Source organism: Rhinoderma darwinii, chromosome 9 (assembly GCF_050947455.1).
Source record: "Rhinoderma darwinii isolate aRhiDar2 chromosome 9, aRhiDar2.hap1, whole genome shotgun sequence".
Lineage (NCBI taxonomy): Eukaryota > Metazoa > Chordata > Amphibia > Anura > Rhinodermatidae > Rhinoderma > Rhinoderma darwinii.
Window position 1 is genome coordinate 95,861,663 of NC_134695.1, and position 10,745 is coordinate 95,872,407.

The 10,745-nt window shown below is 42.6% G+C and overlaps 1 protein-coding gene across 1 annotated transcript; it reads right to left on the minus strand.

The window, feature by feature from the left end:
• Window positions 1-1,252: 1,252 nt before the first annotated feature.
• LOC142660514 (uncharacterized) lies at window positions 1,253-9,262 on the minus strand. The gene is made up of 2 exons (XM_075837138.1): window positions 8,915-9,262; window positions 1,253-3,327 (listed from the first exon to the last, which is right to left on the minus strand). The coding sequence occupies exons 1-2, from the start codon at window positions 9,221-9,223 to the stop codon at window positions 2,137-2,139; spliced, it is 1,500 nt and encodes a 499-aa protein (XP_075693253.1). The 5' UTR covers window positions 9,224-9,262; the 3' UTR covers window positions 1,253-2,136.
• Window positions 9,263-10,745: the final 1,483 nt, after the last annotated feature.

The following is a 10,745-nucleotide window of genomic DNA, read 5'->3' on the forward strand; positions in this document are numbered from 1 at the left end:
TAATAAGACATGTCCTATCTTTTTGCGGTCCAGACTCCGGACCAGTGCACGGACCGTGGAAACCATGTTTGGGTGCATGGGCCCATAGCAATGAATGGGTCCGCAATTCATCCGCAGGTTTTCAGGTGAATTACGGACGCAAAAACACGTTTGTGTGCATGAAGCCTTAAAGGGGTTGTACCAGAATAGACTATTATCACCTAGCCACAGGATAGGTGAGAATTGTCTGATCGCTGGGGACCCCCAGATCCTTCTCATAGCAACCCCCCCTGCAGTAAGGAGCTTTAATGGAGCAGCAGCCCAGCATGTGCCTGCCACGCCATTTAATGTTAATGGGACGGACTGAAACAGCTGAGCACTGTACTCGGCTGTTTCCGTCGTTCCCATAGCACAAACTTTGAATGGAGTGGCAGCGCAAGTGCTTGACCACTTTATGTCCTCCTCAGTGCGGTCGAGCAGTAAGGAGAAACGGCTCGGGATCCTTATTCTCACAATCAGTGGGGATCCCAGCAGTAGGGCCCCCCAGCGATCAGACAATTCTCACCTATCCCGTGGTCAAGTGATAATTGTTGATTTCTGGGAGTACGCCATTAAGTGAAAAGTGACCCCCCTACATAGTCAATTACTCTACATTACAAAGTCACAACTTTAATACATTGCATTGCTTATGTTGTACTGATTCTTCGTTAGTCTGTATTATACTCCAGAGCTTCATTCACAATTCTGCAGGCTTCAGAGCTTAAATCTCCCAGCATACCTTACTGGCCCAATTTCTGAGTTTAGTCAGGTGACTTTCTGACAAGGAAACCTTTACGTCAGCCACTGTACAGTGCACTGATATGGGAAATCGAACGCCCTCTCTGCGTTATATAAACTCAACCAAGCTTTCACGGGTGTGTCTGACAACATGCTTTATAGACTGTTTCCAATAGCAACCAGCAGAACTGTGAAGGTAACTCTGGTGTATAATACAGACTGTAACTCCGGATTTGTGCAAGACAAGTAATGTATGTACAAAGATACGGTGTAGATTATATGTATAAACTAATAATTATGTTCAAAAGTGGACATGCCCTTTAAGCCCATAGGTTTTTGTTTTTTTCAATGATTAAAAAAAAAGGGATATCCGGTTTAATAATTTTAGTTTGAAATAAGAGCATTTCCACCTGTATACCTGTGATAATGCCCTAATATTAGAATCACTACTTTTCTGAGTGTCAGGGATCAGATAACAGAGCAGATCAGGAACAAATTTCCATTGGAATGGATCATTTATTGTGCCATAGACATAACGATTATCGTTCAGTCGTCATAAACAGTTTGTTGATTGCCTAGACGTATATGTTCACCTTAAATAGGTTGTCCAGGTTTAGGGAAAAACATTTCTTTCAAACACAGCGCCACACCTGTCCACAGGTTGTAAGTGATATTGCATCTCGGGTCACATTCACTTCTAATGAGCTGAGCTGCAATACTGATCAGAGTCCAGAGACAGGTGTGGCGTTGTTTCTGGAAGAAAGCAGCCATATTGTTCCAATACTGGAATATCCATTTAAGGATCATTGGTCCCTAAAAAGGTAACGATCTACTACACATGGATCTAGTCACCTGCTTAATCAGGATTATGCAAATCCATCAAAACTGTTTCAGATAATTATGTATTTTATGCATTTAGCAACCAACCAGAGTGGTCCTTTCAGTTTCTAAAGATTACGGGAAAAACATGGACTCCAGCTGGTTGCTATAGGCAACATGGACACTCTTTGAGACAGACATTTGGAGCTTTCTGATACAGAGCTCCAAATCGCTTGCGTAGATGTAAAAGTAATTATAGCTACCCTCAACCACCACTAGGGGGAGCTCACTGCATACTGTTTTATCATTGAATCCAGTGTATTAACAGTATTCAGTAAGTTCCCCCTAGTGGCGTCTGCAGGCAGAGTTTTTTTTAAGTTTAACTTTACATCTATGCAGGGGATTTGGAGCTCAGTATCAGACAAATTAATCTCCATCCACTATAAAGATAAATCATGTCTATTAAAGGTCTTGCAATACTTACTGATTGGACTATAGGTCTTGGAATAATTATCTTAACCCGAAACAAGTTTTTTTTTAAAAAAAAATAATTGATAGAACTCAATTTTTGAGAGGATTGTTTCTAGTGATCATCACATACCCTTCCTTGATATCTTCCTGTACGTTAAACTCATTCACCAGCAGGGTATCTCCAGGTAGAGAAGCCGCCCGAAAGTGATTTTCCTCTGGTTTGATATTTGTCAATCTCATACACTCACTTTCGGGTGCCCTTGGTGGAATGTATGTGGAGTTGGGTGGTTCTCGGAGCTTATTCTCTGGCGTCCCAATAGCGGACTTATTGGGGTTACTTAACACTGAGAAATCAGAAGACAGGGACATGTGACCGGTGAAGATCTCTGTGCCCTCCTTAGTCTTCAGGAGTTCCCACTTTACCTCCTTTTTACCCAAACCATTGCTGTTGGAAAACTTTTCAGAATTTGTTTCCTCAATAGGGTAAGCCAATGACTCTCCAGCCATGCTCGGCATCTTCAGTTTTATCACCAGACGCTTGTGGACTTCGGAGTAAGATTCATTAAGCATAAGAGATTTTGGTGGGTCCAGTTTTTCATTAAATGTCCTGACGTCAATGTTGTCACCGCTTTGTAGGCCACAAATGACCTTCTCAGCAAGATCGCTGCCCTTAGGTATGGTTGATTCAGATGGGATATGAGGTTTGGCAAAGTTTGGTTCCTTGTTTTTTATGTTATGTAATGGGAAAATTGGCTGCTGGGCCAAGTTAAGATCATTGTAGTCATTAAGGAACTCGACACTGTCCAAGGGTTTGATATAATAATTTGGCTCCTTCTTGGAAGTATCGGAGAGGACATCCGGACTGATTCTAGGGGTGACTGTCAGGTTCACAGCCTTTGTAGTGTCAGGACTGGTGACGTTGCTTTTAAGATCGAAATTATTTACTCCCTCAATTTCATGGACGCCATCGGCTCTGTTGGTACTTTTACCGGCCTGTCCGGTGTGATCATCCCCATTGTGTTCTTCAAAACTGGGCCCATTGACCAGTAGGTTTACACAGAGGGACTTATCTTCATTCTTTAGCCTAAGCAGCTTTTCACACTGAATTCTCGACAGGTACAACTCAAAGGCCGTCTGCTTGGCCTCTTCCGGGTTTATTTTCCCCTGGATTGCGTATTCTGTGTCTGACGCTATAGAGTAACCTACTCGCTGGAGGATCTGCCTGATGATGTCTTCAGGGATTACGGGTTCAACAAAATAGACAAAATTTCCAGTAAATTTCTGCAAGAGAATAATAAATGTATATTATAGCAAAAATAAATAGGTGACTCCAAAAAGCAATGGGCTGGATCATGCATAACTAGGCAGATATGACAACTAAAGCTGGATGACAACCCCTTTGGGAGATGTAATCACAATCATGTTGGTTGTCAACCAGCAGACCTAAGTACAATATAAATGTAATGATCATAAAAGTCTTGGCATGACCTTCAGTCAGATTATGCTGGGACTTGTAGTTCCCTGAAGGCTTTCTTTCCCCTTAGGCTAAGCCATCGATGTCCCCTGGGATCCCCATAATTAGCAGACCAAAGTGAATTGAGCTGAGCTGCAGTACCAGGCACTGCCACATCTTCAAATGTGTTGCTATGCTTGGATAAACTTTGAGGGGGCTGCAGAGATTCACTGCAGGGAAAATGAGCAGCGGAGGGAAACTTCTGCTAGAAAAATCAGTTGTTTGCTGGGGGTCTCGTCCTAGCATCTCATATTAAAGAGGTTGTCTGTGATTAAACAACCTGTTTAAGGAATGACTATTTAAAGCATGTCCTTATATGTTCACATATTTTCACTTAAAAGGTGTTGCCTCACGAAGACAACCCTCTGTTCTGGCAGATAGAGGGGGTCCCAAGCAGGGGACCACCTCTATGACATCTATATGGCTTATGGACAGGTTTTCTCCCGATGGGACAACCCCTTTAAAGGGGTTTGCCAGTCCCTAAAAATTGATGGCCTACCCTCCGGATAGGTCATCAATAGCTGATCGCTCGGGATCAGTTGTTTTGAAGGGGCTGCAGCGCTCATACGAGTGCTGCTTCCCCTTCATTCCGGTCACTGCTCGTATTGTGAATCCCCAACACAGCAGCAGCGGCGATTCACAGTATTTTACAACCTTCTCCCATGGAAGTGAACTGGAGAAGACTGTAATACTGTGAATCGCCGCTACTGCTGTGTCGGCGATTCACGATACGAGCAGTGACCGGAATGAAGGGGAAGCAGCACTCGTACGAGCGCTGCGGTCCCTTTAAGACAGCTGACTGGCGGTCGGACCCGAGCTATCAGCTATTGATGGCCTATCCTGAGTATAGGTCATCAATTTTTAGTCACTGGAAAACCCCTTTAAGGCTACAGGTATTAGCAAGTTCAGTCAAGCAATGGACAAAGCCAGTGCTAGTCAGACATGGCTGATAACCAAGAATAATAGCTCAAAATGAGCTACAAATCATATCGTAGTGAAGCTGTTTTTTCATGCTACTGCCACTTTAAATAGATGTCTAGAATACATTTACGTCTTTTATTCTGTATCGTTTGTCACACAGGCGGCCCTTTAATCTGTATCATTATATCTGCAGCTTTTATTTCCTCTTCCTGCAAATATTGTTTTGCAAACAAAATTTACAAGAATATAGTAAATGATGTCACTTCCCTAAAACTGCAAACATAAAACGCAGTATCAAAGAAAATATTCTCTTCAAGGGATAACTCCACCCAATGGATTGTGCCTAATTTTAGGGTCTCTTTAAATGCAGTTTGCAATGTTATTTTATTATATTCACACCCCACTTTCACTGTGCTAGACGTGGTCTTAAAGGTAAAGCTCCACATTGGCTCTATAGAGTAAAAAACCTTCTTGATATATCTCTATTGCCTTTGCAGTAATCATATATTTTTTATTTGAAAGCATCTGGATGCCAGCAACAAGATGCTGTTTACAGATCCTGAATGGTTATTACATGTCTATGTTTACTGATTCGAGAATACAATGATGTTCAGAGTGGGGTGTGGATCGGATTGTTTAGTAACACCCTAATATTCACTGAAGATCTGCTCATTAACAGATTCATACCTAAGGGAATTCTCAGGATGCTGTTAACGGATCCTTTACTCTAATTAATGGATCTCTGTTTACTCCTTTGAGTGTACAATGTTCTGAATAGACTGTCTGCTTGTTCACATATAACGCCCTGAAGCCCCGTTCATTAATACATTAACATATATCAGGCAATGCTAGAGGAACTTTGTGTATTCATGTGTTAATAAGTGCAATCGCCTTGTGTATTTACAAAAAAAGACATAATTAAAATAAAATTGAAGCCTTAATCAGATCCAAGCAACGAACCTGCTTGTTGATGGTTTCTAGAAAGCAAAGAATTTGTATTGCATTGTTGAAAAAGTGAACATATATGTTAAAACAGCAAAACAAAATAAAAAAATAAATAAAATGGAGGTATTTTACAAAGAGATTATATTCTACCCTGGATTACTTTTAGTCAAAGGTGGAGCTTCACTTAAAAGCGGGTGAAATTTCAGTACAATTGGCTTCTTTCATGGTGACAAAAATTTGGTAACTGGGGCACCTAGTGTCAGTGAGCTGCTGTTCAGGCACTTCTAAGTGTGGTGCTGTGTAGAAATTCAAGACAGTGTTAAGCCTTCATCAGTTTGATATTGGGGTTGTACTATCAGCACATTAGGACACCCCATCCCACATGTCCATAGCGCTGCAATAACCCATGGTATAGCACATGCTTGCCTACACTAACGAATTGTCCAAGAGTCTACCCAAAATATGTCAGAACTCCCAGATTTACGGCATAGCAGGCAAATCTTCTGCAAAAAGCTACCACAGGGGGTTGCTGGAAGCCCGAATTTTATCATTAAATTCTTTGGCTGCGTAAAGTGAGGTACTGTTACGTCCATGGCCGGGGGTCGTCATTCTGACTTACCCCTTGACGATCCCGGCAATGGACGCCTCTCTTCTCGGCGTGTGCTCCCTCCAGGGAGACGCCAGCACTCTCTTCCGGGTCCTCTGACTGTGTCCCACAGGGCGCGCCCACGGCCTTAAAGGGCCAGTACGCGTCCAGCTGCCTTACATCAATTATCAGCCCAAATGGCTGCTGGACTATAATAAGGGGCCCTGCCCACTAGTTCCTTGCCTGAGCGTTGTATACCCTAGTTTGTCTTGCTAAAGGTCTCCCAGTGTTTTCAAGTTCCCAGTGTTACCCGTTTCTGCTGCCTGTACCCTGTATCCCGTACTATGGTTACCTGCTGCGAAAGTCAAGTCGTGTCTTCTCGCTGCATCACCTGCTGTGAAAGTCAAGTCGTGCCCCTGCCACTGTCTACATTGCCTCAGGTACCCGTTCATAACTATAGACATTGTTTTGTACCTTGTTGGCCAGCTGCTACCCCGCTACGCGGTACGGCCCAGTGGGTCCACACCCCGCGCCGTGACAGGTACCATGCTGGCACGGTTACTGAGGGTGAACTCTGCTGGCAGTATTGTTTCTTGGGGACCCTCTGCCGGCACTGCTGTGTACGAGGAGCATACTGTTGGAACGCTTTTATGGGGGGGGGGGACTGTGCTGCACTGTAAATGGAGGAACTCTGGCAGTTATGTTGGTTTTACCTGTTCCTATTTACACAAAAAGAAAAATCTGGAAACTTTTTCTTAAAGGATTTCTCCACTTTGGTAAATCTCTAATTGTTAGAAGGATTCCTTGACAATAAGCAGATCTCAAAGTGTCCCCCTGCAGAGACGTCCAGCGTGCAGATGTAATCTGTGGGAAAACCTGACAGCAAGTGTTCTTTCCCTTTAGCCCCACCACAGGGGAAACGAAGCATTACACAGTGTCCATTCATATAAATGTGTTGTCTGTGTAATACAGGACAGGATAGATCCTCCGGAGAGAGAGACGCTCTTTGTAACTGTTCTCCACTCTAACCAAGAGATGAGTATCCTGAAGAGTGGACCCCCCTGTATTAACTCAAAATTCCCTAATGTGGTGTATAACAATGGGTTTTCTAAATAGGCAGGTATGGTATAGCAACTTGAAATCGGGACATCTGGAGGCCAATTATTGGTGACTTAAAAGGGTTGATCCCCACTTAGGACCACCCTCTATGTGTCAGAAAGTAGAGCCTATTTTAGGAGCGGACCCTGTGAGTCCTTGCATTATAGGGATGGCAATTCATGTAGTACTTACATCCTGTATTTGATCGCCTGACAGAAGGCAGAACTTCATTGAATACAAATGACTTCTTTGTTCCAAACTTCAACTTTTAAAGGGGAACTTCAAAGAAAACTCTATTCACCATTGATGTCCATAATATTTCCAAAGACTCTCTAAAGACCTATAAATGGCATCTTACAGTTTTGTTACTTTTAATTTAAGGGTGAAAATTTCCTCCGGAGTTCCCCTTTTCAAAGACGCGTTTCGCTTCAAATATTAGACACGCATGAAATACTCCAGATATTTGTCATCGGTTTTGTTTTTACCATTATATGCCTGTCATCAGAGAGCACGTGTAAGATGAGGCACAGGAGATCCAACGGGTTTTAGATCATCAAAAATTCTGGGTGATCAAACCGACGCAAAGGGAAGATTTTTTTAGGGTTCGGATCCTCCAATAGAGATGACTTTTTAGGGTATGGATCCTCCAGGAAGTCATAAAGTCCAATTAAAGTAGATGGGGAGGCCTGAAGCAATATCGTTAATCAGGAAATTCTTCTAATTGGTTATGTCTGTTTAGTCTTTTGCTTCTGGTCTTGCAAATTTCTGGATTATTGACCATTTAAATAAATTCTCTGGGATCTGTTTTTTTTTTTTTTACCCCAGAAACATCACATGGACAGGAGTGGCGATATGCAGTTCAGCCTCACTGACTTGAATGAGGATGAGCTGCAATACCAGCAATAGCCAATGGACAAGAGGGGCGCTGTTTGTTTGTTTTAAAAAAAAGAAAAAGCAAACTAGACCCTTTTTGTACTGCTGGACTAACACTTTATATAAAAGAAACGGCTGCCAGACTGGAGGAAGCTATGCTAGAAAGATAACCAGGAAATAGAAATAAACCTAGTGATATTGATTTATAGGAAAGCTGAATAACCATCAATATGATTATCAATCGACTCCTTCAGGGGATGTCACCCAGCTTTTCCAAACTCCTGCGAAGATTCTCTGGTGAGAAACAAAACATCCCCTACTCATTTATGGGAGTAAAACAGGTTTTTGACTAGATTTGGTAGGAAGCAGTCGCGGTAATGTGGCCAACCAGCGTTTCCAGAAAGAGATAAAGCTAGGAAAGCAATGGCTTAAAAGTTGAACAGAACCACTTAAAAAAGGAACTCCTGCTGTTAATATTTGAGGCAACAAATCAGGGGTCCACCATTCTAGCGATCATTGGGGCTTCCAGTGGTCCGACCTCCACCTATCCCCTGGAATACCCCTTTAAGGACTTTTTACTGATTTTTATTTTAAGTGAAAACTATTTTGTATACCTATTACACATACCAACCAATGGAGCAGTTTTCCATTTTGTTACCATAGATCGATGGATCCCAACCTGTGGCTTTCCAGTTATTGCAAACCTACGAACACCAGCCTTTGGCTAGCAGTGCATGCTGGGAGTTGTAGTTTCACAACAGCTGCAGAGCCACAAGTTGGGGTCCCCCACCTTAGATCTATAAAAAGAACATGAAATCATAGCATCAGTAGGATGATGTACTCTCATAGTTTGATGGTAAATCCTCATATGGTGCAGGAATCCACATTGTGCGCCTCCCCCAGCTGCAGGTTTCTCTTTGTTGTTTTCCTACCTTTAGTGTCCTGATCTCTCTCCTCCATGGAAACAGAAATAGATTGACACAGATAAGCTCCAGGATTGCAAACCCCTTCATCATCTGCTTCAGTACTTCCACCCTGCGCTCCTCTTTTTTTCTCTGTAGGTTCTGAGTGATCAGCAGGGAGTAGAATCCCCCCAGTGCTGCAGGGGAGTCACACAGCTGAGTGTCTCCCCTGCACTGCAGCATCTGATCACACAATGTTACATTGCCTTCATGGCTCCTGGACTCATAATGGGAGATGTAATCTTGGTAGAGCTTCTGTCTGTCTGCAATGCTCTTCATGTTATTAGATCTCAGCTTGTGTCTTCCCTTCCTGCTATAAGTTCTGCATGAGGAAGTTACCAGTTCTCAAGCTCAGCCTCCAGCTCCTTCTGTAACATTGGCTGGATCTGTGCTCTGTACAAAGCCACATAGGGTATTTGCTGTGTCAATCAAACCACAAGAGGCCAGGAAGTCTGAAGCAAAAGTGAAAGTGGAGCTATGCACAGATGTAGCAGAGCTCAACTTGTCATTCCACTCTGGGGCTGCACTGTGATAACTCTGAAAAAGTTTTATCTAGTCCTATGTAAAACCAAAGATTACACATTGGGATATTGTTAGGTGTTGTGCCAAATGACAAACTCAGCTCTGAACATCTGTATATTGAAATTGCAACTTAGTTGCATTGTGTATCAGTTATACAATGTAACATTTACAAGATACTGTATTTATTTATTTATGTGGTTTATTTATTTGCCAGTTCCTAGTGATGAAGCTCCACAGCCTCTTTCTTCACACGTACATATTTTCTGGCATTAAAGTACATCAAAAAACGCTTCTAAAAACGCCAGCGTTAATAAAATGTAACATGCATTTTTTTTTATGGCATTTCTAGTGGCGTTTTGGTTTTCTTTCAGTGTCATTTTGTACATGCTTTTTTTTCTGGAGTTCAGTCGTATAGAGAAGTCTATGGGAAAAAAAATCCAGAAAAATGCATTCTGCCATTGAAAAAAACCAAAAACGCTACTGACCACAAAATTGCCACAAACGAAAACGCAGCATATGCAGTGTTTTTTTCTTCTTTTTATATTTTACACTGAACTTTAATGTAACATCTGGCTGCACAAAATATGCAAGGCAAAAACGTAAATAAAAATGTCACCAAAAAAATGCATAAAAAAAGAGCAAAACCGCTTCATGCGGGCGGGAAATCAGTGGTAAGTTGGCTGGAGTTACGGAAACAGCCGAGCTCGCTGAGATACGCCGCTTCCCTAGCTCCTATTCACTTCTATTGAAGTTACGGAAACAGCGGAGCTCAATGCTGGGAATACCCCTAAAGGATGCAGACCGTTTTGGATTTAAATGGGGTTTTCCACAATGGACATTTATCATCTATCCACAGGATAGGTGCTAAATGCGTGATCGCTGGGGGCCCCACCACAGGGACCCCCTCTGATCTCTAGAACAACCCCCATTACTCTTGAAGTGGTAGTGTATGTTAAATGTAGGCGGTCTCCGTCAGCCCCATAGATATTGAATGCGCAACCCTCGCTCCATGGAGAATCCTTCTCACTGCAATCGTGCAGTGAGGAGGAATGGGGGTTAGGACCCCCGTTCAAGCAAGCAAAGTCTTTGTGGTGGGGCCCCCAGCGATCGTACATTTATCACCTATCCTGTAGATTGGTCATAAATGGTCACTGTGGGAAACCCCTTCAAGGATGCAGTAAATATTGTTGTATTTTTTAATGGCACCGTTTTGAGGGTACATATAATGTATTGTATAACTTTTATTCATTTGTCCTGAGAGGGGTAGAAAAAACAGCAA